Source organism: Brachypodium distachyon, chromosome 2 (genome assembly GCF_000005505.3).
Source record: "Brachypodium distachyon strain Bd21 chromosome 2, Brachypodium_distachyon_v3.0, whole genome shotgun sequence".
In the NCBI taxonomy this organism is placed as follows: domain Eukaryota; kingdom Viridiplantae; phylum Streptophyta; class Magnoliopsida; order Poales; family Poaceae; genus Brachypodium; species Brachypodium distachyon.
The window spans coordinates 21,192,506-21,218,773 of record NC_016132.3 but is presented as its reverse complement, the minus strand read 5'-3'; the positions used below and the strand labels follow the sequence as shown (position 1 = coordinate 21,218,773).

General features: G+C 42.7%; 2 protein-coding genes and 1 long non-coding RNA gene across 5 annotated transcripts; all 3 read right to left on the bottom strand.

Annotated features, from left to right (window-relative positions):
* Positions 1-1,751: 1,751 nt before the first annotated feature.
* On the bottom strand, positions 1,752-8,734 carry LOC100840409 (tankyrase-1-like). 3 transcript variants are annotated; one of them, XM_024459767.1, is made up of 11 exons: positions 8,561-8,734; positions 8,442-8,483; positions 8,156-8,344; positions 7,147-7,275; positions 6,648-6,787; positions 5,440-5,523; positions 4,632-4,757; positions 3,386-3,493; positions 2,815-2,982; positions 2,653-2,732; positions 1,752-2,054 (listed from the first exon to the last, which is right to left on the bottom strand). In XM_024459767.1, the coding sequence occupies exons 1-11, from the start codon at positions 8,592-8,594 to the stop codon at positions 2,006-2,008; spliced, it is 1,149 nt and encodes a 382-aa protein (XP_024315535.1). In that variant the 5' UTR covers positions 8,595-8,734; the 3' UTR covers positions 1,752-2,005. The 3 variants fall into 3 exon arrangements, with proteins under 3 accessions (XP_024315535.1, XP_024315534.1, XP_024315536.1); XM_024459766.1 differs by having other exon boundaries at positions 8,421-8,483; positions 8,561-8,733; XM_024459768.1 differs by lacking the exon at positions 5,440-5,523 and having other exon boundaries at positions 8,421-8,483.
* Positions 8,735-16,422: 7,688 nt separating this feature from the next.
* On the bottom strand, positions 16,423-26,034 carry LOC104583153 (tankyrase-1). The gene is made up of 9 exons (XM_024458367.1): positions 24,989-26,034; positions 24,852-24,917; positions 24,587-24,775; positions 23,536-23,661; positions 23,054-23,193; positions 21,314-21,424; positions 20,818-20,943; positions 19,586-19,693; positions 16,423-18,068 (listed from the first exon to the last, which is right to left on the bottom strand). The coding sequence occupies exons 1-9, from the start codon at positions 25,221-25,223 to the stop codon at positions 18,030-18,032; spliced, it is 1,140 nt and encodes a 379-aa protein (XP_024314135.1). The 5' UTR covers positions 25,224-26,034; the 3' UTR covers positions 16,423-18,029.
* LOC112270597 lies at positions 21,485-22,296 on the bottom strand. The gene is made up of 2 exons (XR_002962874.1): positions 22,239-22,296; positions 21,485-22,160 (listed from the first exon to the last, which is right to left on the bottom strand). It is a non-coding gene; the product is annotated as an uncharacterized LOC112270597 (long non-coding RNA).
* Positions 26,035-26,268: the final 234 nt, after the last annotated feature.

Here is a 26,268-nt window from a genome sequence, read left to right as displayed (position 1 = left end):
GCAAACTCCTTCTCCCAAGAATTCAGACTTTTGGTTGGAGAATACTACAAAAGGGGCTTCCCACAGGTTACATATTTCCAAAAATTGCGCTAGATGCGGGGGCCTTGAAGATGAATTACACCTCTTCTCTCTATGCCCCTTTGCCAAAGCAGCTTGGTTTTCGATTCCCTGATTTATAAGATCTAAAATTTATGTGCATCAACACAACTTTCTTATTAATATCCATGCTGCTATTTCTTAATCTGGCCACCCACAGACTTCCTTACAAAACATATTTACCTTTATTTGGTGTATTTGGAAATCCAGAAACAATTACTTGTTCAACAGGAAGCTCAGCTCACCCTTCCAGGTCTATTCAAACACTAAGAGTTTGATGGGAGGTGCAAAACTCAAGGAAGAAGCAAAGGCAAATTCCATCAACAAAGAAGTAAAGAACTAAGAACTGAAAATCCCACTATTTCTACTTCCCAGATTTCTCATTTGCATGGATTTAACATTTACTCTGATGCTGCGTGGAATGATCCTAAAAACGAATCAGGTTTAGCGCCGGCTCTCTCCTGGACTCTCAAGACCCTATCACACCTGGACTGCTCAAGTACAGGTTCTCTCCTCCCCTGTATCTTCAATACTTCAAGCAGAAGCCATCCCCTGTATCTTCAATACTTCAAGCAGAAGCCATGGGAGCCCTCCTTGCGGCATTTATCCTCTCATATCTTCGTCAGCATGAAGCAAAACAGTTAACAGATAACCAAAGCCTTGCTTTGGCTTGTCAACACAGGAAGCTGACAATCACCCTGGACACTGGTCAATCAGGTGTTTTATGCTTCCGATAGCAGATATACGCTGCTCAAGACCACTATGGTTTCACTCCCAGGGACAAAAAAGCTAAAAAATTACACAGTTACAACCCTATTGTCTCATGTATTAATAGAAATCACAGGTCCACAGGATGTCCTCTTCAATATATCTATACCCAGCAAAGCCTCGACGTGTTCAGGCTTTCCTCTGTACCGTGTAGTTAATGAATATTAATTTCCCTCCTTACAAAAAAAAGACGTTCTAGCTTTCTCCTAAACCAAAAAAAATTAAATTGACCAAGTTTATAGAAAAATCTACCAACATTTACGGCTCTAGATTAGTCTTATTAAATCCACCATGATATATATTTTCTTAATATACTTATTGGATATTCTATATTTGAAAACATTTGCTGTAAACTTGGTCAACTTATTAAAAAAAAATTCGACATAAGACAATGTTAGGACTTCTTACAATTAGGAACGGAGGTAGGATATTTTCCTATTTGCGGAGGAAAACAAAAGGACATATCAATGTGCAGGTTAGATGGTTGAGATTCATCATTCATGTTCAATGTGCCTTATTTGATACAGGGATCACAAGCCGTGGATTTGCCTTATACTGTATAGTTTTAAGTATGCAAAAGCCCACGACGTTTTGGTTTATAAACATAGACATAGTCAAAATATGAAAAATTGCGCTTGTTGTATCTCTTTTAAAATATCTCATTTGGTTACAATGAATTTAATTTTTCTGCAAAAAATACTTGTATAAAATTTATATTTAGTTGGTTTGATAAACATCTTTTAATATAAATCACTTGTCGATGCCTGGAGAGTGGAGACCGCCTATAGACGTAAAACAATGCAGATAAATATCTGCCTCACGAGATCACTTGCCAGGCTGGGAGACAAAAGGAGACAATCAATGGCAACTAAAGAATATCCACCAGCTATTACTGCACCGACAGTCACGTAAACATGACACGCCAATGCATATATGACTAACTTTAGTTCTCTAATAACGGCATTACTCAGTTCAGGAAATCATAGCATTCCAGCAAAACGTTAATTCTCTAATAACGGCATTAATAAGTTCAGGAAATCATAGCCTTCATGCAATAAGCGAAACACTTTTTTTAGGAGATAAGCGAAACACTTAACCACGACTAGGAAGCAGATATCTTTCCCCCGGAACACCAAAACTGTCAATCAGCCTTGCTGTTTTGAGATATCTTCATGGCCTCCCAAGCTTTGCTGCATACTCCCAAGGAGATCAATCAGTGGTATAAAACTAACATAATGGTGTGCCACAGCAACAAATGAATAACACAAAAAAATTAAATGCATGCACAGCTCTATTTTTAAATAAAAAAAGCAACCATTTAAGTGTATGTATGGTAAGTTATGGAAGACATTGCTATTGATGATAGCACGCCCTAACAAACCCAAATTTATGACCTATATATATGGATTCTCAAGGTAAGGGAATGAGCGCACCATAAATCTTACACGCGCCACTCCTTTTATAGTACAATTTTCTAGTTTTGTACCGAGTCAAACTTCTTCTTAAAGTTTAACCAGCTAATAGAAAATGTACTAATATCTACAACATCAAATAAATATATTATGAAGATATATCACGGATTTTTTAATAAAAATAATTTAGAGTTGAAGATGTTGGTAGGTTTTTGTGGAGTGGTTTTTGTATAAACTTGGTCAAACCTTAAGAAGTTACTTATGACAAAGATGAACAGAGAGAGTATATAACTAACGATGGGATGGGCTGAAGCATGGAATTCATATGAAGGTCATCATCGAAAGGCAGTGTAACCAAAAGAGGCAGATGTAATACCGTAATGCATCCTCGATTTCAGAGTTCCCTGGTTCCAACTTGAGTCCGTCCAAGAATCGTTCACTTGCACCCACGTAATCCTGATGAAATAAAACAGGTTAAATGATGCAATACAATTGGCAGGAACAAGACAAAAGTAGCCAAATTAACTTTTATGTAAACCTTCAACAACATCAGAGCAGCACCCTGCCGGTAGCAAGCCTTTGGCCAGTCAGGACGCATTTTTCTGCATTCATTGGCATCTAGCAAAGCCTTGCCTCCATCACCCATCAGAAGCCAGCAAAGGCTTCTGTTCGAGAGCACGGTAGCATCAGGATCAAACGCAATTGCCTACAACCAATAAGATAAATCAACCGTTACTTGTAAAAATAAAAGCTTAGAATTTGTGAATGCTGGGTCTAACACAACTTTCTATTAGTACTCCTTTTGCATTAATCAACACTGTAAAACCAGGTCACCATCTCAAAATCTTTCAGAAGCCACCCAGCTACTCGTGAAATATTGGGTATTTGGGTAAAACGATATCCTAAAGAATACTAATTAATTAATTAATTAAATTGTAAAACCAGGTCACAATCTCTCGAAAATCATATGTGAAGTTAGAAACCTTGCTTGCTTCAAATTAATAGATATGCAAAAAAAAAATCAGAGAGCTACAAGCCATCACAGAGTATGCAACTGAAAATGAAAAGGTTAGAAGGAGCAAAGCCAGAAATATAAGGTGTTTTGATACCATACTGTAGCATCCTGATGCATCAGAATAATTCTTTCTCTTGAAAGCATAACTCCCCATTCTCTTATACCCTGCTGCTCTAATTTTCCGTTTGACCACAGGCTCATCCTGAATCACCAGGATATTCAAATTAATGAGTTAGTATTCAAGGAGTGTATGGAAGATTTTTGAAAATGTGGAACTGTGGATCTGATGACATAAAACACATTTTAGCTCACATTTCTATGATTGCACATAATGTTTCGAGTAATTATGATAATTTCCATGCTTATACGCGAACTTATCTTGGATTTTAGCTCACTTGTTCTCAAAATACTAACAAAATGATGTAAATAAATTTCAGATGTCACCATTTTGAAGAAATAAACCCTACTCGGTCACAACTACAACGATACAAACATTACATGCTTTAGAAATATGTTCAGAACTCCTTCTAGACAGGATATGAAAAAAGGCCATTTCATCAACTTGTTTGTTTTAGTAACTTCAGAAAACACGTGATTTTATGGTCCTGCATTGTCAGTTGCATATAATAGAACTCAAGTTTTATGCCTAGTGGCACTTGTCCCCTATCCCACTAGAACAATAAAACATAGACATTCTATTCTCTGTTTGGTAGCAAGAACGAAATATGTTAGCAAGAGGCACACGATCAATTTTCACAAGTTCCTAACACCTAGTGGGTTCTTACCCTGCAAGTGGCAGTTCTAAAATAGGGAACTATTTGACAAAATCATTAGCCAACATGCACGTTAATCAGAACCATCATCTGTACTGGGGCCATGGTGCACTAGTATTCTCCTACCTCTCGCTGACTCCTATGATTAATCCACCAAGCCTAAAGGCTGGGTTTTAGTTCAAAGTACGTCTAACTGCGTCATACCAGTATCAAAGCCTTGATGGTTTTTTGTTTCACTATTTGAACAGATATAATTCCAATGCAACATGTATTTAGTGGAGCGGTATCGGTATCCAATATATACCAGGATCTAGGATGAATGTGGGAAACTTTAGGTGCTGAGGCTAGATTGTTCTGTTCTCACTAGAATTTCTGATGTGTGAGCAAGGGTTGCAACTTGCAAGGGTAGGGATGCATGCATGCAGTATTCTAAATAACAGTGCCTATGCACACTGTTACACGCTGACTAACACGTAGCAATTATTCCTTGTTAAGAACTCTACAAGCATGATTCATCAAACAAAAAAGAACTCTACAAGCATGTATTTGCAAAGAGGCAAGTCTTACATCAGAAACAATACAGTCAGCTCCAGCATCCTCCATTATGCAATCTAAGAAGTCACTCGAAACCACTTTTTCAGAATGGAGTTTCTTCGCAGAATAGGTTAAAGCTCCCTTGAACTCCGCACCAGCCTACCACAAAAAAAGTTGCATCTGTCCTTAGGATGACCTGGGTAACATCTCAAATTTCTGCACTTTCAGGAATGAATAAGAACTCAAATACCAACGTGTAAGCATGAATTTTCTAGAAACGTTACAGATCGTTTGGGCCTAGAATTCATTTTGAATTCCAGAAACCAACTTGTTTGGTTGGCATGGAATTGGCCACCAGAATTCAATCTCAAATTGCATCGCATCACACTATAGCTAACCCCAACTCCTCTCTAAAAGCCATCATTCTCTGGAATTGTCTCTCACACTACAAATCCATGTGGTAGACAAACATGATTTTTGAACCAGGAATTCAAATTCAACCAAATAAAACTCTATCAAAAATTGGATTTCATTTCATTTATACCAAATGAAATGAAAAGGATGGATGCCAAACGAGCTGTTAGGTCATTTGGTTGGGTTCACTGTAATCATGCTTGTGCAAACCAAATTGCTCACAAGTTCGGGGAGAAATAGTGAGTTGACTACTAAAAGTGGCTCACAATTTGCAGCATCCCACAACTGCAGTCAATGTTCAGAAAACAAAGGCCAGCAAAGGAAGTTAATAGGAGGAGTACCCAACTTCAGTGAGGAAAATTGTCAAGACATAATTGTATCCATAAAAATTCAAGTACTTGAAAAGGCTAAGATGAGCGTACAATACCCTATACAGGAGAAGTGTACATTTCCTTGAGTTAGCATCTACGGCTGCAATGAGAGGCGTCCTACCATCTACCATCTTGTTGTACTGGTGAGAAACATGATGATATCAGCTCCTATTATAATGATAACTAACAGATAAAGGTAAAGAAAATACAGAGAGAATGGTCGATATACAATACCGTATTTACATAGAAAGTTTTCAGTAAGAATTAGACAGTTTCCATGGCAAAATAGAAGCGCATTGTATGCATATATTTACAGAATATATCTAGCTTAGTGACATATTGGTCATCAGTTGACAAATAGAATAAAATATTATAAGGCGCTTAGAGTGAGTGTCAAACAAAACAGAGAATAATCTATTACGGAGAATGTGCTAAAAGGCAATTGCATCAAGAAGTTATTGTTCAATGTCTAAACACTGGAATACAAGGGACCAGAAATGACAAGACGTGCGGTGGAATATAAATCGCACTCCATTAAAGAGTACTAACCTTTGTTCCTAAATATAAGATGTTCTATCTTTGTCGTAAGTCAAACTTCTTAAAGTTTGACCATGTTTATAGAAAAATATACTAATATCTACCATATCAAATAAGCATATACTATGAAAATATATATCATGATGGATTTAATAAAACTAATTTAAAGTTGTAGATGTTTGGTAGATTCATTTTTCTATAAACTTGGTCAAACTTTAATATGTTTGACTTAGGACAAAGCTGGAACATCTTACATTTAGGAACGGGAGGAGTATGTAGTATGTAGCATGTTGCACTAAAAAATGAATAGATCTTAGATTCATCGGATAGTACAATTAATCTAAATAGAAGTGATGAAGTAATTTGATACCTATTACCAAGGCCCAATCTTGAAGATTGTACACACCAACGACTACACAGCCAGGGAAAAAGAACGAAAAATGTGATGAAGTTTTGGCAGTTAAACTATGTTGAACAAGTAAGCTAACACCAATGCTCACAGTTGAGGTTGAGGATTTCATGATTTCGAATACACAAGAGAAAAGAGACGGAATCAAGCAACCAGAAAACAGCGAGTTAACAGAACATGAAAAAGACAACTACGGTGTTCTTTACTTGTTGCAAAACATAAGAAATTAAAGTTTAAAGTTCTAAACCATGTACAAGGACCAGCCCAACGGGAAACTTAATTAACGTAAAACTGTATGTACTTTACTGATAAACTTACATCTGCATTGTGGTCCAATAAAATCTTCATAGTGCTATCATGATCTCCAGAAGCAGCGCAATGAAGTGGTGTCCCACGAATAGCTACCAGGTCAATATAAGCTCCTTTCGCGAGCAATAGTTCAACAGTTAAACAATCTCCTGAAATAAAAAAATTACTGCATAATGTAGGTATCTGTGTTGAGATCTCTTTATGAAAATAAAATGAATCCATGAGATTATTATAGAATATGATAACATATCTTTCTTTGGAAAAGACATGCACTCTGCCTTGAACATGTGCTACGAATATACCCACAAGGACTTTTTTGAATATATAGGAATGAATTAAAGCCAATACATATAATGGCAATATAATTTATTATTATATGAAATGAAGGAAAATAGATCCTGGTAAAAAATACTACACCACACAATAATACAACTTACAAACTGAAAAGACAACTTAAGAAAACCTGTAGTGCACAAATGCAAAACAGAGAGTGCTTATAGAGGTAGACCTTTCAGAGCTGCTTCATGTAGAGGGTAAATCCGATCATGGCTGGCTCTGTTTGGATCCGCACCATGATCAAGAAGATATTTGGCCACACTATTACGACATAATATCGCAAACTTCAGAGGTGTTCTACCTGTGAAACACACAGCAATGAAACTTACTGATTCAAAACACTTTTGGGTTTACCAACTAAATAGTAAGATCTTTTTTCATCAAAGGATATGTTATTGCCAAAGAAAAAACACGAAAGTACCATAACAGTGCACTTCGTTTTCTGAGAACACGAAACTTATAAATAGCTTTTGAAGATTAACAAAATGTAGACCCATGAATATTATAGGTAGAATGACAGGTTGCACGAGACAATATTGCACCAATGTGATATACTTTACCCCCGAAATATGAAGAAGAGAGCTAATTGCATATAATTGCAACATATGCATGTGGAAAAAAGTATTAATAACCTATATCCTGAATAAATAACAATTCACCCTCTATGAGGTCTGTTCATATCAGCCATGCTTATGTCAGATATCACCTGAGATATCATGAATTCATGATTGCCAAATCCATATGAAGATATGATATGAAAAATAGAATACACATAGGGCCCCAAAATACACAGGCGACCAATGCATTTTAGCATTGATGAAGAGAGAACCCACAGGAGGCAAATATTAAGAGCAGTACAAATGCTATAATAGGATCATCATTAGTGAGCACTATGATAAACGAAACAAGTGTAGAACCATGCTATTGTCTACACACTGACGGGCATAAACATAGCACGCGTAGAACAATCTGGAACCACAAATGATAATTTAGACCTACAGATCAAGCAACCCATGTAAGCAATAATTTTCTAGATTAACATGAAAACCAAGGCAGAGTCCTAAATAAAAAAAGAGTAGGGTTTCGGAATTTGACAAACCCATTCTGACTGCGATAGGAAATAGGAACCAAATGTTTGCACAAAATCCAATCAACAAATTAGGTTCTGGAGAGAGATGGACCTTCCTTGTCGACGACATTCACATCAACCCGCAGCTCCTCGATCAGGTAGCGGCACACCTCCAGGCTCCCTCTGCAAGCGGCGATATGCAGTACCCCGAGACCTTCCAGCTCCCCGACATCTTTCACCCTCAGCGCCTCGACCGCCTCCTTGAGGTTTCCCTTGCCAATGTCGAGCGTCATCACCAGCCCTGCAACAGATCGTATCGCGAAAATTGAGCACTCAATCCCTCAACCAAGATGTGAGACGAGGAAAGAGCCGTGTACGCTTCAAGAGGGGGAGATCACCGAACGCAGCCTCGAATACCCTGTTAAGCATCGGCTCACTGGCTGCGCGAGACAACAAACGGCATTAGGGCTTGGAGTGTGGTAATGGTGGGCTGTGCGGAGACCGGAGAGGCGCTTACCGGTGAATGAGCAATGTGAGCGAGGCGCAGCCATGGCGTCCGAAGCGCAGCCAAGAAGACGCGTGGGGTTTTGGCGTGGGGGAGAGGAGAGGGGTTGGCTTTGGTGTTTGAAAATGAGAAGACTCAGAGAGGGAGATGGGAGGTAGACGCTCTGGCCAGCTGTTACCCACACCACACGGGCAGACGACTCTTCCGGTCTGTTTTGCAGTGGCACAGTACATCATAGTATCATGATTCATGCATATTTCTTCCATTCACGAATAATAAGTGGACTTTTAAGTGTTGTCTGAAGTCAAAAAAAAAATTGACCAACTTTATTAAAACGGATTTGCTATTGTCGATGGTTTGGTCCGTCAGATCGCACCTTGAGATTCGTGCTGCAGCTATAGCAAATAAACGACGCAATAGATAGAGGATCAACTTTGAGCATACACTTTTGGCTGGTTGTTGTGGTGGTAGACGGTTGGTGTTTTGTTTGCCTGTATGGAGGCTGCAGGTTCGAATCTCTCTTCCTGCAATTTTTTTTGTTTCATTTTTTATTTTGGTTTCTTATTTGTACCTTGCTTGATTTTGTTTTTGTTTTTTTCTGTTTCTCTTGATTTTCCTGTTTTCATTTTTAGATTCTATTTTATTATTTACTTTCTTCGGTTGGGTTAATCACAAGGGTTGATGTGTGTTTCCTGGGTCTATATAAATGAGGTATTTTCAAAGTAAAATAACGTTAAACGTGATCTATTCCATGCTCCGAATTCCACTGTCGTATAAAGGAGGTAATTTGCATTTCTTTTATTTTTCTTATGTCGTATTTTGGGAATTTGCTAATTCTCAATCGCTCGTTTTTATTAGAACTCACTCACCTCCCTGACCGTTTGATTGGCCATGTGTCATGTTAGTATTCTTTTATTTTTTGAAAGAAGATTAGCTCCTTTTTCCTCCAAGGTCAAGCAACCAGCGCGTGGGCTTAGATGCTAGTAGTGTAAATTTTTCGTTTGGACTTTGCTAGATATAAGTTGTCAGAGATATAGTTCATTTGAGTTTAGACCAATTGCACAAGATCTCTCCCAATGCGTAATTGAGTTTTTTGGATTAGTTGCTCGCGCCCTATATGGATGCGCAATTCAATTTTTTTTGGTTAGTTGCACATCAACTTTTTTTTATGCGCAATTTAGTGTTTTGGGAGGTGAATTGCTCACTAAGCCTCTTGATGTGCAACTGATTTTGTTTAATAGTTGCACATCACCTATCTCAATGCACGACTTAGTATTTTTTTTTAACGTGGTCGAGCTGCACATCACATCTCTCGATGCATAATTTATTATTATTTTTAACGTGATCGAGTTGTGCATCACCTCTCTTGATGCACAATTTATTATTTTTTGAACGTGATCGAGTTGCACATTAATTGAGCCTTTTTTGGTAAGTTGCACATGAAGTCTTTTGATTTGCAATTGTGTTTTTTTTGTTCAGTTGCATATCACCTCCCCTGATGTGCAATTTAGTTTTTTTTGAAACAGTTAGACATTACGACTCTTGTTGTGTAAAATGAGTATTTTTGTGTGAGTTGCACATGACTGTGACTTAAGAGTATTTTTTTAAGTCAATTTCACATGATCTTTCCTAACATGCAATTTGTTTTTTGGGGTGAGTTGCACATTAAGTACACTGGTGTGCAATTAAGTTATTTATATGTGATTTGTGGATTTAAATGTATTTTTTCATGACTAAGACTTGAGAGTACTTTTTGTAAGGTGAATTGCACATCACCTCTTCTAATGTGCAACTTTTTTTGGGGGGTGGAGGGGGGTGGGTGGGTTGAGTTATACATTAAGTATACGGATGTGCAATTGAGTTATTTTAATTGTGATTTGTGCAAGACTGAGATTTAAATGTATTTCTTCACAACTGAGACTGAAGAGTTCTTCCTTAGATGAATTGCACATTATCTCTACTAATGTGCAATTTAATTTTTTGGGTGGGTTGCACATTAAAATTCTTGATGTGCAATTGAGTATTGTGTGTGTGAGTTGCAGATCACTGAGATTTAACATATTTTCTTATTTATCAGCAAATTTTTTTATGAGTTTTGCTAAATCTCAGTGGCATGAGAATTTGCAAAATTCCTCAGGCGATTTGATAGTCGTTAGATTCACCATCAAGAATCGTTCCAACTTCGGACTACATGTTGTGTTTGGCCTGTGGTAAAACATGGTAGACATGTGGGCTTTATTTATCTGTATTGGTCCCTAATTCTCCATTTCTCTTGTTGCACAATCCAAAATGGCGGTAGCACAAGTAATGTACTGGTCTTTTTTTTTCCGAAAAGAGGACACCGCCGGCCTTTGCACCGATCGATGCTCAGTAATATACGTGTGTTTCTAATAATAGAAATGTAAAACTTATGTAATTTTCACATTTCTAGTTTTAATATTGCACAATTTTTATTTAACTTTGCTTACATGCTTTTTTGTTGTTGGTGGTGTTAATCACAACGGTTGGTACGAGTTTACCCCATCGAAGTCTTCTCTTCCGACAATTCTCATTAGACGGGACTTAGGTGTCACGTTGAGCTTTTTTTTTGCTTCAATTGGTCAGTCTGTTTTTCATTTTATGTGTTGTCCTTCAATTAGAAAAAAAAGAAAAAAAACCCACACATAAACTTGGAATATACCTAAGACTAATCAGTATATACATAAAACACACACAGGCGCGCGGAGTGACCATCGACTGAGAAACACAGTCGACTGAGCACTAGGCGCTCCCTTATTAAAAAGAGTAACACAAATGACATCAAATTTGTATACTGTAAATGAAACTATACCTCCGTTCCATACTCCATCTGATGTGTAATAAGCGTTTTAATTTAGTACAAAATTAGTACAACTTGAATCAGAATCTTAGTTATGTTACTCTCACTGTTACAAGTCTTACTGACAGGATTTTTCTTGATTATAGCATGTAAAATATGGGTTGATACACAAGAGAGAAATGAAGAAGGCCACAAGCGTTCTGTTATAGTCAAGAAAAGAAACGATCTCTTCACCAAAGATAAGCGAAGATAAGACAATTTTCATTATATTAAATTTCATCATTTGGAAAATACATTTCAACTCGTACAAGGAACGGATCGTATAATCTTCACCCTGCATATTCACCGAATGATTCGTGATTCGGGAAAAGGACCTCACACGGCACACGCAACATTCTGACACGATGAAATGACTCACGATATATCTTAGCCTAGCACACGCAACATTCTGACACGCTGAAATGAATTAAAAGGCTACGGGCTACGGCAGCAGCCCCTCTATACCTACTGTTTCTCAGGCCATCGATGCTCACGCGAACGTCTGCCGCGGCGCGACAAGACCACACAGCCATGCTACTGTGCGAAGACCCCGGCTGCATGTGCTGCCCGTCGCACGCGCACGTCACGAGTGTCCCTGCGCACCCACCTGCCGCACGTTTCACAGCGCAACAAACGGGACTGACACGTCCCGTCCCGTCGCCACAGCGAGCTGTGCAAGTGACCGTTATAACACCGAAAGTGGCCCCCTTGTTAGCACACGGCGCATGTGCTCCAACCGAAAACAACGAAAGATCGACACAGGACCTGACGAACTAGGAATAGCGAGATCAACATTTTTGAGAATTTCCATTCAATCAAATCTTACGGCAATATATAGCACGACGACTTACATTTTGCAACGTCCAAAAGAGATCGGCGTGCTGCATGCCCTCTGAATTCGTTGCCGATTTACCGGCCAGGTGAGATCTTTTTTTCTTTAGAGGAGCCCAGGTGAGATCTTGTGAAGAAACAGCGTGTACTAATTAAACAACTCTCCCTCTACTCGACGAAGTTAATTCGGCACTTGTTCAGGGAAAGAGATAACAGCAAACTGAACTTAATTCGGAGAAGGAACTTGCAAGGAATCCTCTTGGACCTAATTCTCCTCCTATATATTCCCTGATGTTTGCCGATGGTCAAGCTGAGGCTACAACCATTTGGAACACTATCCATCATTTCTGCAGCCTTTCTGGTCAAACCCCTAATTGGTCCAAATGTGTGCAACATTTACATCATAACTAAAACGGGATACCCATATTTATCTTTTGCACAAAATCCCCGTCTTCCCCAAATCACCAACACGGCTGAACACGAAATCGCCCCAAATTAATTCCGGCTAGAATGGCAGGGGACGATTGCGAGGCGCGGGGGAGGTCGTACGTGGCGGCGGCAGCGCAAGGGAGGGCGTCGGCGGTGTTGGTGGTCAAATTTGAGCCGCCGGACGAGGCGACGCGGGTCAGGAAGGCAGCCGGGGAAGCAGCCGGGGTAGTCGCGGGATGCGGGCGGCGCAGCTAGAGAAGCGAGTGGATTCACAAGCGTTAGCGGCAGGGATGGTGCTCTCTTTTTCGTCTTCGCATCTGGCGGTGCTCGGGTCGGGCAGCAGCTCCTGCTGCTCGTCGGGGCGGCTTCTGGGGTGGAGAAGCGCAACGGGGGCGGCAACGGCGGTAGGGAAGGCGCATAGGAGGAGCAGCGGCGGTCGGAAGACCGGCCAGCTCTTGCCGCTCGTCTGGGCGACCAATGAGGCGGGACGGACAGACGCCATGTGTCAGCGCTTGAGAGCATCGCTAGGTGACGGAGCCGGTAGAATTGCCACACTCCTCTCTACCTCATCTGACAACACACACCGGCCTAGTGCATGCGCTAATATTGCGTAGCTTGCCACAAGCATCCGACGACATGCACTCATCATGCTTCATCGAGGGTTCCCTGTGGTAGGCGTTGATGGACCAGTAGTGTAAGCATTAGTTAGGTGTATACGTCATTCTTACTCTTATCAGAGCAAGCCCAACGTTGGTCAAAATCCGATGCTATACCGGTGCTAGAAGAAGTTGGAACCGGGTCTAACCCTTGCAGCACCTCGGGGCTAAGAAATTTTTTCTAGAACCGAGTCTAGTACTAGAGTCGATTCCAAGAACGCGTTGACAATTGTGGAGCCCACGCTCCTTGCCTCACCTCTGCCTGCTGCTTGTTCGCCCGCCCACCTGCCGCATCTCCAGCCGCCACGCTCTCACCTCTAGGCTGCTCGCCCGCTCGCCTACCCGCCGCATCTCTGGCCGCCGTACTCCTCTCCTCCCCTCCGGCCGCCGCTCGCCCGCCGCGCTCCTCGCCTGCAGTTTTGGATTGATGGGTGGGGGTCGAGTTTGATGGTGGACGGGATGGAGAGGGCCTCGTCACCGCCGGAGATGTTGGTGAGGGCCACGTATTAGAAGGTGTTGCTCTGTTGGTTGCAGATGAGCGGCGTGGTGAAGGTGGAGGCGCCGTCGCCGGAGTTGCCGGTGTTGGAATCGGTTGGTGAGAGAAGACCAGGAGTTCTCGGGTGAGGAAAGAAAATACGCGTGAGTTTCGTGGTCAGGAAAGGAGTTGAGGGGAAAGTGGTGGGGAGATAAAGTTCTGTCATGTGGGTCCTTGGGTAGAATACTAGGTTCTAAAACAAGTCCATACGTGCAGCATATCTTGGTTTTGAAGACCCGGTTCTAATGTTTTAGCTAGCATTCCTCAAATTGCTCTTGCTCTTAGAAAAGTTCACCGTCCACTCGATAAGACACTTCGATGGTTTTGAATAGATTAGGTCACCTCAAGAAGCACAACCTACTTATATATGGCGCGACAAATATCATGTTGGACTAGTTGCTCGGGCAGTCAACAACACCCTAAAAAAATGGTTGGAGCGGGCAGAGCCCCTACCTGATGAAACCGAAGTTGAGTAGAGTAGATCCAAAAGCTCTATCATGAAAGTGCTAGTATTTGATCGAGGTGGAACAGCTATTGATGGGGGCACAGTACGGAACGAGGAAGTAGAAGAAAATAACCAAAAGGAAGACAGAGGTCCCGCCTCTTTATTCTTGCACCCGCTCATCGGCCTAGAATAGAATCAGCTTTCCCCCGTAGAGAGAGCATTCTATAGAGAACATGTCTGAGTATACCTCGAAGCTACCTCGAAGTGAGTGGCAAGGATAGATTTTTTTTTTGTAAAGAGAAATTTATTAAACATTAACAACAAAGCACATGGGTAAGCCTGAAAAACTCAAGGGTTTGCTGAATACAGAGTCTCCTCAGAGGACATTCAGTAGAGTTGTGCCTTTGGTTCCTGCAGGAAATGACAGGAGGGCTCCTGAGAGAAGATTTGGCTTTCTTAGCTAAATGATGTGCTAAGGTGTTATTGTCCCTAGGAGTGTACACCATCGTGGCATTAAGTCTGGAGTGAACTTCTAATATTTGTATCAAGAAAGATCTGATGCTCCAATGTCCTGGACTGTTGTCTGCATCTTTCTTTTGGCAGGCTAGAGCAACACTCTGATTGTCTGTGATTTGTTTTGCCTCCGGTTGATTAAGGTGTGATATGATGCTGGCTGCAAGGAGAGCTCCTAGAGACGAAACTGGAGTGGTAATAGCTTGAACCTGTGTAGTCCACCTATTAAGAGGATCAAGAGAGAGTCTATGAAGATTCCTATGCCATCAGGAGCAAGACCCTCAGCATTTTTTGGATCTTTCCAAGCAGCATCTGAGTAAATATTGAACCCCTGCAAGTGAGAAATTTGAGAGGTGGAGAGGGGAAGAAAAGGATTTTCCTGTTGTCTTTGAGTTTCCTGCATGCTTGTCGAGTCTCTGTCAGTGTTCTTCTCCAACTCCAAACCTGCAATTAAGCTTCTAGCATTTGGAAAAACCTGCAAGGGGGATGAGATTTTTCTATTGAAGAGGAAGTTGTTCCTAGAATTCCAGATGCACCAAAGGAAGGTGAAAATGTTTTTGACGAAGCCTTTGGGTGACCAGAACAAGAGATTGCCATAAGAATATTGAGAATAGAATTATGTTGATTAGCATAACACTCAGATCTGATGTACCAAGAGGCTGCAAACCAAGTGGCTTTGGTAAAAGACAGAGGAAAAATATGTGAATTTCATCTTCAATACCTCCACATCTTGCACAGAATTTGGAGATGTGCTCAGATATTTTACCTATTCTTTTATCTGTAGGAAGAGCATTTTGAAGGAGCCTCCAGGCAAAGGTTTTAATTCTTGGAAGGAGCGAGCTGCTTTTCCATATTTCCATAAGGGCCGAGCTGACCTGTGGAGGAATAAAGACAGGAGGAGAGGAAGCTTGAAGATTTCTAGCGCAGTATTTATAAACTTCTTTGACAGTGCAAATCCCTGCTGAGTTATGCTTCCATCACAAAATATCCTGACCTTCACCTGGGAGAATTTCAGTGCTTAGAATAGCATCAGCTGTCAGGTCATCGAAGAGCTGCAAAACCAGATTAGTATTCCAAAATTTAGTGTCAGCAATCCAGAGGTCCTTGACCTTAGCCGAGTACCCGAAATGAGCTTCCTGAATTCTAAGATGATCATGAAAGTTTTTCCAAAGGGGAAACCAAGGGGAACTCCACACCGACGTGTTGCCATCCCTGAGCTGATAAAAGCAGGAATCGTGGAGGATTGGGACAATTTTGGAGATGGAAGCCCAGAAGGCTGATTTGCGAGTGTTTGAGTTGGGCTTCCAAAAGGAGGGATCAGGAAAGTATTTGGCCTTAAGGGCCTAGTTTTGAAAACCGGAAAGGTGACCGAACCGGCGAGGCTCTAGGTTCCGGTTTTTCTGGTCGAACCGCCGGTTCACAGGTTGAACCGGTCTTGTTTTTTTAATTCAAAATAATATATTATAATTCATAAATGCTGCAATAAACATGGCCCAAAATCGGCCCAGGTCGGCCAGCCCACTATCTCTAAAACTAAAAGCTAGCCAGAAGTAAACAAGGCTTAAGTTGAAGGCCCAGGTCGGCCAAGAGGCCAAGACCAAAGCTAGCTAGGGCTATGAGACGGGCTCGTTCTTTCCCAGGCTCCCAGCAGCGCGTCGTCTCGATCTCCCGATTCTTCAACTCCATCGTCGTGCCTCTAGCGCTCGTACCAGACGGAGCTAGTCAGCCAGACGGGACCGTTCTTTTCCCAGGCTCCGAGGACGGAAGGGAGCAGCGCCGGCTGCGGACAGCCGCGGAGGCACCGCAGAGCGTGGCCAGGAGGCGGGTGACGCGGGAAAGGGAGCGGCGCCGGCGGCGGGCGGCCGCGGAATCAAGTGGAGCACGGCGGAGCGCGGAGAGGAAGCGGGCAAGGCTTGAAGGAAACGGCGCCGGTGGCGGGCCGCCGCGGAATCATGCGGCGGCCCGGCGGAGTGCGGCGAGGAGGGTTGCCGGCAACTGAACCGGGCGGTTCGGGCAAAACCGTCCGGTTCATTGGTTTTCGGCAAAACCACCGGTTCACATGGTTTTTCCCGGTCCGGTGTCCCGTCCGGTCCAGTGCGCTTAACCGACCGCATGAGGCTTCGGTTCTGGTTTTTTCCAGTCGGACCGCCGGTCTGGTCTGGTTTTCAAAACTAGGCTTAAGGATCAGAGACAAGTGGCTATTGGGTTCACTAGCAATTCTCCAAGGAGAAGAAACTAGAAGGCTTCTATTCATGGCTTGAATGTTTCTAATTGTCGTTGCACGGGGCTCCGACACCGAGGATGCGCGGGCACCCCCTCTTAGGTTCGGCAGTGGGCGACGGGGATCGCTCCGGTGATCGCCGACGAGGCCAATGCGAAGCGTAAGGGTGTAACGGACACGAGAACGTTTTTACCCAGGTTCGGGCCACCTTGCGGTGTAAAACCCTACGTCCTGCTTGTCTGAGCTCGTATTATCGTAAGATTGAGAGTTTACAAGTTGCCGGGGAAGGGTCCCCGGGTGCTCTCTTTTTGGCTAAGTGCTCCTTACTATCCTGAGCTAATGCTAGTGACTAACAGTTAGACGCGCGAAAAACCGAACCAACCAAAAGACTAAACATTTTGATCGCTGGCGGAGGTCCTCCTTTTATAGCTAAGGGGATACCACATGTGCCACGGTGCATGGATTACAAGTGGCGAGCAGGGAGATTGGGCAGCTCCTCGGTGCGCTGGCATGCGTGCAAGAGCGCCAACCCCGCGACTAGGGGTCTAAGGCCTAAAAACTAGCCCTGGGCAGTCACCGTTTGCCTCACTAGACGGATAAACTTCCTCCTGTCGGTTCATTAAATGCTTCGTGCACCCCACTCCTTGTCCTGGCGACCCTGCATACCGGGCGCCTGCCACGCGCCCACGTGGCGCTGCTGCTCTGTTCGCTCGGTCCCGTCCTCGCGGCAGAAACCTGTGCCCGGGAACGCCTCCTCCTGGCAAGTGCCTTCTTGGGAGGTGCCCAGGCGAGATTATTCCCTAACGCCCCGCTAGCCCTGCCGGGCTGGTAGCTTGCCGGGCAGCCTGCACGTTGCCGCCCGGGGTGAGATCCTCCTGGGAACCAAGCGATGCGACCCACGCGTCGTGCAACGGTGGCACCCCGGGTGCCACTGGTGTGACACTAATACCCAGCCCACCAAGCTTCTTGGGCTTGCAGATGTCTTCCCAAGCTTTCAGACAAAGAGGTTTAGTCTGTTCTCCCTCTCTGATACCTGTCCACCAGAAGTTCTTAATTATCGCAGTGAGCTTAGCTAGGAATTTCCTGGAAAAAAGGAAGTTGGACATATAGTAAACAGAGATGGAGGAAAAAACTGAGTTGATTAAGGTAAGCCTTCTAGCATGGGAGAGACGATTAGCTTTATAGCCATTGAGTTTAGAGTTGAACTTGTCGATGATAAAGTTGTAGGCTGAGGATCGATCCTTTGCTGGGAGAACAAGGGGGTGCCCAAGGTGCAAAGTGGAGTTGTCTAGATTTTGAACAGGAAAGATGCTTTTTATTTGGGCAGCAAGATTTGGCTCCACTTTTTTACTGAAAAGAATAGCATATTTGCTCCAATTAGGAGTTTGACCAGAGTTATGACAAAAGTCATTAATAATCTGAAGGATGTTTTGTCGCTTCTTGAATGGTGGCTTCTCCACAAATGATCAGGTCATCCACGTACATTAAAGAGTGGATGGCGGGACAGTGGGGACCAAGGGAGATTCCACCGAGACATGTACTCCTGATGCAACCTGCCGCAAAAAATGAGACGAAAGTATACTCCCTCTTTAAAAAAACAATGCCACTAAGTTGGTCTATTTTTGGGCGAAGTGGCCAGGTCGATCATGGTGTCATATACAGGTCTATGTTTTTTTGAAGGAATCATATACAGGTCTATGTTTTTTTGAAGGAAAATATACAGGTCTATGTTACTGTAAAAATAATAGGGATTGGTTGGTTGAAGAAAGAAGTTAACATTAAAGAGCTGTGGCCTCATAGGCCATGAAAAGTGGGGAGGGTAAAACCCAAATCTTTAATATAAGATGTTCTATCTTTTTCATTGACCAAATTTATAGAAAATGTAGTAATAAATTTACAGTAACAATCACGTATACCACGAACATGGGGTATTTAGGAGAACTCATTTGGTGTTGTAGATTTTTGTAGATTTTTCTAACAATTTGGTAAAATATTACTCCCTCCGTTCCTAACCACGAGAAGTATTTAGGAACGGAGGGAGTACAAAGTTTGACTTAGGAGTTAGGACAAAACTAGCACATCTTATATTTACAAACGGAAGGAGTAGGAAGTAGTTGATCTACTTATATAACTCAACGAAATAAAACACAATGTTGACACCATATCACACGTGAAACAAAATAAATTTCTTTCTGCAGCTAGTTAGTCCTCCCTGATAAAGCTGATTTCAAGAATACCGCCTTTTGCATTAACTAACACTGTAAAAACCAGGTTCACCATCTCAAAATCTTTCACTGAAGCCACCAAGCTACACGTGAAACAGTGGGTGTTTGGTACAACCATATCCTAAAGAATATTTATTAATTAACTAAACTGTAAAACCCGATCACAATCACTCTGAAATCGTATATGTAGTTAAAAACCTTGGTTGCTTCAAATTAATAGCTATGCAAAAAAAAAAACAGAGAGCTACGGAAACTATCACAAAGTATGCAACTGAAAATATATGTTAAAAGGAGCAAAGTCAGAATATATGCTATTTTAATATACCACACTGTAGGATCCTTCTGCAGAAGAATAATCCTTGTTCTTGAAAGCATCATTCCCAAGTCTCTTAAACCCTGCAGCTCTAATTTTCCGCTTAGCCACAGGCTCATCCTGAATCACCATAAAATTAATGAGTTAGTATTCGATGAGTGCATGGAAGAGAGATAAATATTCTAAAGAAATTTCCTAGAATTGTGCTGTAAAGATTTTAGATAATATGGATCTGATTCCATAAAACACATTTTAGCTCAGATTTCTATGATTGCACATGTTTGGAGTGATTGTGATAATCTCCATGCATAGACACGTTTATCTTGGATCTAAGCTCACCTGTTCCCAAAATACTAACACAACTATGTAAATAAATTTCAAATGGCACCAGTTTAAAGATATAAACCCTACTCGGTCACAACTGCACTGATACAAACATTGCATGATTTAGAAATATGTTCAGAACTCCGACTGGATATGGAAAAAAGGCCATTTCATCTTCTTGTTTTAGTACCTTCAGAAAAAAATGAGGTTTCATGGCTAGTGGCACATGACCCCTATCCCATTAGAACAATAAAATATAGAAATTCTATTTTCCATTCGTTAGCAAGAATGAAATGAGTGAACAACAGGCACATGATTAATGTTCATCAGTTCCTAACGCCTAGTGGCCCTTGTCCCTGCAAGTGGCAGCTCTAAAATAGGGAACTATTTGGACAAAATCATTAGCCAACTTGCACGTTCATCAGAATATTAACCCATCATCAGTACTGGGGCCATGGTGCACTGCTATTCTCCTACCTCTCCTTGACTCCTATGATTAATCCACCAAACTAAAGGCTGGGTTTTAGTTCAAAGTACGTCTAAGTGCATCAGTATCAAAATTCAAAGCCTTTATGGTTTTTTGTTTCACCAATTGAACAGAAGTAATTCCAATGCACCATGTATTTAGTGGAACCGTACCAGTATCCAATACATAACAGTATCTGGGACGAATGTTGGAAACTTTAGGTACCAGAGGCTAGAGTGTTCTGACCTCACTAGAACCCCTGACGTGTGAGGAAGGGTTGCAACTTGCAAGAGGGTCGGGGTGCATTCATGCAGTGCTCTAAATAACAGCGCCTACAAACATTGTTACACGCTGACTAGCATGTAGTGCTTATTCCTTGCTAGAACTCTAAAAGCATCATTCGTTAAACAAAAAGAACTCTACACGTATGTAGTGGCAAAGAGGTAGGTCTTACATGAGAAATAACACAGTCAGCTCCAACGTCCTCCAATATGCAATCCAAGAAGTCACTGGAAACCATTTTTGCAGAATGGAGATTTTTCACAGCATAGGTTAAAGCTCCCCTGGACTCGGCACCAACCTACCACAAAAAAAGTTACATCCGTCATTTGGATGACCTGGGTAATATTTTAAGTTTCTGCACTTTCAGGAATGACTAAGAACTTAAATACCAATGTGTAACCATGAATTTTCTATTAGGTCATTTGGTTTGGTTCACTGTAATCATGCTTGTGCGAACCAAATTGCTCACAAGTTCAGGAAAAAATATAAGTTGTTTACTAAAAGTGGGTCACGATTCGCGGCTTCACATAAGTGCAGTCAATGTTCAGAAAACAAAGGCCAGCAAAGGAAGTTCATAGTACCCAACTTCAGTGCGGAAAATTGTCAAGACATAGCTGTGATCCATCAAAATTCAACTACTTGAAAAGTCTAAGATGAGCGTACAATACCCTAATCAGGAGAAGCATGCATTTCCTTGAGTCAGCGTCTACAGCTGCAATGAGAGGTGTCTTACCATCTACCATCTTGTTGTACCGGTGAGAACATGAAGATATCAGCTCCTATTATAATGATAATTAACAGATAAAGGTAAAGAAAATACATATAGAGAACGGTCAATATACAATACCGTCTTTACATACAAAGCTTTCAGTAAGAATTAAACAGTTTCCATGGCATTACAAGATAGAAGCACATAGTATACATACATTTACATAATGTTGGGGGGATGACTCCGGGTAGGGTCATGGCGACACAACTCTAGCCGAGATAACGGAGGCAAAGCCGGCATAGCAACGTATGCCGGCATCATAAAGTTAAACTAACGATAAGCCGGCATCCGGGCGTATGCCGACATAGTTTTCTTATCTTGTAAGTTTGCAGGATAAGGACGAGCCCCTTGACCTCGGCAGTGCCGAGATCCTTCAACGGTCTTATCCTGACCACGCGTTACAAAGTAAAGCTGCGCCATCATCATCTCAGAAAAGCAGTCAGCGCCTGCGTACTGGTGTCAGGTGACCACGCTAAAGAAGCACCGAAAGGGAGTCTATGACGGAAGCCGGCAGAGGATAGCTGTACCCGTTGCAGGCCGGTAGGAAAAAGTAAAGTTGTCTTGTCCCCTGCGGTACTGCCTGGAGGGAACCGAGCCGCATGCCTGGCGGCGCCCAAGGAAGGTGATGTTAGACTCGGCCCGCATGTCAGTGTGACATGCCTGGCCCATAAATAGAGCACTACACCTCCCTGGAGAGGACATCGAGCACCTAGACATTTTAGGGTTTCCCCTTCTTCTTCTTCCTCCTGAATACAGCTCAAGGAGCGCCATTGTAGAGCTTGCCTATCTCGGCTAATACAGCAAAGCAGGAGTAGGAGTCTTACCTCGGCAAGAGGGCTCCGAACCTGAGTAAATCTGTGTGTTCTTGTGTGAATCGTGCGTGTTCTTCTTCACGTCCTCCCTCCTCCGGATCCTCCTTCGTTCATCGGCCCCAAGTTAAGCCATCCTATGGCATCTGCCGTGACACCACCACAACACATAATATCTTGTAGTGTACTGACATATTGGTCTACACTTAACTAATAGACTTAATTTTATAAGGCACTTAGAGTGAGTGTCAAACAAGACAGAGGATAATATAATAATCTATTATGGAGAATATGCTAAAAGGCAACTGCATCGAGAAGTTATTGTTTAATGTATAAACATTGGCAGACAAGGGACCAGAAATGACAAGACATGAAGTGGAATATAAATCGCACTCCATTAAAGAGGTTGTAGCATGTTGCACTCACAATAGAATAGATTGCAGATTTGATAGTATAGTACTATGAATCTAAATAGAAGTGATGAAGTACTTTGATACCTATTACCAAGGCAATCTTGAAGACTGTACACACCAACCACTACACAACCAGGGGAAGAACAAAGAAAAACACGATGAAGTTTTCAGGAGTTAACTATGTTGAACAAGTAAGCAAACAGTTGAGCTTGAAAATTTCATCATTTCAAGTACAAAAAACAACAAAAAATCAAGCAACCAGAAAAAGTGAGTCAAAAGAACATGAGAAAGGAAAAATACGGTGTTCTTTACTTGTTGCATAACATATGAAATCAAAGTTTAACCATTGTACATGGACCAGCCCAATGGGAAACTTAATTAAGGCAAAAACTGTATCTGATGAACTTATAAACTTACATCTGCATGGTGGTCCAATAAAATCTTCATAGTGCTATCATGATCTCCAGTAGCAGTGCAATGAAGTGGTGTCCCACAAAAAGCTACAGGGTCAACATAAGCTCCTTTCGCAAGCAATAGTTCAACAGTTAAACAATCTCCTGAAAAAAACATGAACTTACTGCATAAGAAGTAGGTATCTATGTGAAATTCTCTTTACGAAAATAAAATGAATCCATGAGCTTATTACAAAATAGGGCGTTCACTTTGGAAAAGACATCTGTACAACTCTCAATATACCCACAAGGACTTAGGACTTGTTTGAATATACAGGAATGAATTAAAGACAATACCTATAATGTATATAGGATTAATTAGTAATTACTATATGACACAAAGGAAAATACTACATCACACAGTAATAGAACTTACAAACTGAAAAGACAACTTAAGGAAAACTCTTGTGCACAAATGCAAAACAGAGTATGCTTATAGAAGTAGACCTGATCGAGCGGCATCATGTAGAGGGGAAATCCCATCATGGCTGGCTCTGTCTGGATCCGCACCATGATCAAGAAGATATTTGACCACACTATTACAACGTATTGCAAACTTCAGAGGTGTTCTACCTGTGAAGCACACAGCAATGAAACTTATTGATTCAAAAAACTTTTGGGTTTACTAACTACTCCCTCCGTCCCAAGTGACTCAACTTTGGTCAAATATGGATGTATCTATACACAAAGAGTGTCTAGATACATGTAATATTTCATCACTTAACATGGGACGGTGGGAGTAAAGAGTAAGATCTTTTTCCCATCAAAGCATATCTTATCCCCAAAGAAAAGACAAGGAAGTACCATAACAGTGCATTACGTTTTCTGAGAACACGAAACTTCAAATTAGCTTTTGAAGATTCAGAAAAAGTAGACTCATGAATAGTATATGAGGTGAATGACAGGTTGCACAAGACAATATTGCACAAATGTGATATACTTCACCCACGAAATAAGAAGAATAGTGCTGATTCCAAGTATTTATATCAGCCATGCTTATGTCAGATATCACCTGAGATATCATAATTGAGCATAGCCAAGTCCATATAAAGGTATCATTAAAAAAATGTTACACAGGCTATCAATGCGTTTTAGCATTAACGAAGAGATAAACCACAGAATGGCAAATATTCAGAACAGTAGAAATGCTATAAATGGAAACATCATTAGTGAGGAACTGCGGACAACGGAATATGATAAATGAAACAAGTGTAGAACCATGCTATAGTCTGCACACTAGCGGGCATAGAATTAATACGCACACACAGAACAATCAGGCACCACAAATTATAATTTAGAACTACAGGCTACAGATCAAGCAACCCATGTAAGCAATAATTTTCTACATGAGCATGGAAACCAAAACGGAGTCCTAAATAAATAAACAAATTATGGTTTCGTTATTTGACAAACCCGTTCTGACTAACGTTTAGAAATAAAAACCAAATGTTTGCACAGAATCCTAAACCGATAAATTAGGTCCTGGAGAGTCACGGACCTTCCTTGTCGACGCCATTCACATCAACCCGCAGTTCCTCGATCAAGTAGCGGCACACCTCCAGCCTCCCTCTGCAAGCCGCGATATGCAGTACCCCGACACCTTCCAGCATCCCGGCATCTTTCACCCTCAGCGTCTCGACCGCCTCCTTGGGGTTGCCCTTGCCCATGTCGAGCTTCGTCACCAGCCCTACAACAGATTGGACCCCAAATAACGAGCACTTAATTCCCCAACCAAGATGCGAGACGAGGAAAGAGCCGCGTACGCTTCAAGACGGGGAGATCGCCGTCGAACGCTGCCTGGAATACCATGTTAAGCATCGGCCCACCGACTGCGCGGCAGAACAAGCGGCATTAGGGTTTGGAGTTGGGGTGAAGGTGGGCTGTGCGGTGAGGCGCTTACCGGTGAATGAGGACTGTGAGCGAGGCGGAGCCATGGCGTCCACGGGTTTTGGTGTGGGGGAGAGGGAGGGTTGCCTTTGTTGTTGAAAATGAGAAGAACGAGAGAGGATGATGGAACGATCCGTAAGCACGAACGGAGACGTGGGCGGATATATAGGGCGGTCTGGCCAGCTGTCAGCCACAGGGGCACACGGCTCTTCGACTCCGCGATTTGAGTGTTCTGTGTGCATCCACATTCACATCCTGGGCCGAAGCCCAGCCTCTCTTCTCCTGCCATCCTGGCCCGCCTCTCTCTTTTTCTCTGGTGCACAGCCCACCTTCACCCTTTTCTTTTCCTTTTCTCTTGGGCCGCACCTCCCGGGGTCCTCTCGCCCGCTGCAACTGCCACCGGGAATGTCCGCACCTCACCGCGCGCACTCCCCTAAGCTCGCACGCAGCACCGCCGCCGGTCGATTCCTGCGAAACGGAGCCCCGCAGGATACATCCTGCGCCACCGAGACTTCCTCGAGATGAATCGAACGACCCCTCAAGCAGCTGCTCGCCTGCTCCTCCTCGTCGGAGTCGAAATCGGTGTCGTATGAGGCGCGTGGTCGGCGGTCCGGAAGCTCTCTGGTGCCGCCAATGTCCTTCGCGCGGCGGCACGAGAGCTCTGCGGCTCTGGCGACGCTTGGCGGGCAGGGAGCTCCCGCTCCGATGCGCGGCCCGCTCGCTGGCCTCCCGGAGACCGGCCCCGCTGGAGCGGGCACGGGCTGCTTCCGCGCACCCTCCGTCCGGACGCGATGGCGGCGCTCCTCGTCGCCCGTCGGAGGCTCCCCGGTCGCGGGGCCAGTCCGAGCGTCCTCCCCGACCTCGCCCTACCCCGATCAAGCTGTTCACAGGGTACATCGTGCAGCAAAGGGTCACGGATCTAATGGGGGCGATGACAAATTTCTTGTCCGCGGTGGCAGATTTGGGAGGACGGGGTGAAGCAACGGAGGGAACGAGGAATGCGACCCGTAAAACACCTTGAGGCAGACCTCCCGAGTCCCGAACATGTTACATATGCCAGTAAAACTTTGGGTAAATTGGATACACGCCACTCTCTGTTCCATCAGTTTCGCTCTAACTTTTTTATATCTCTATCAATGCCATTATGTTCACTTAAGACCAATAAGTGTTCATAAAATACATGTATTTCAACGCATACAACAGTATTTACCATAATACCTATATTTACAAGGTTTAGCAGTATGTTCGAGTCTTCGAGGCGTCATAAAGGTTCAAAAAATTCAAATTTAGCCT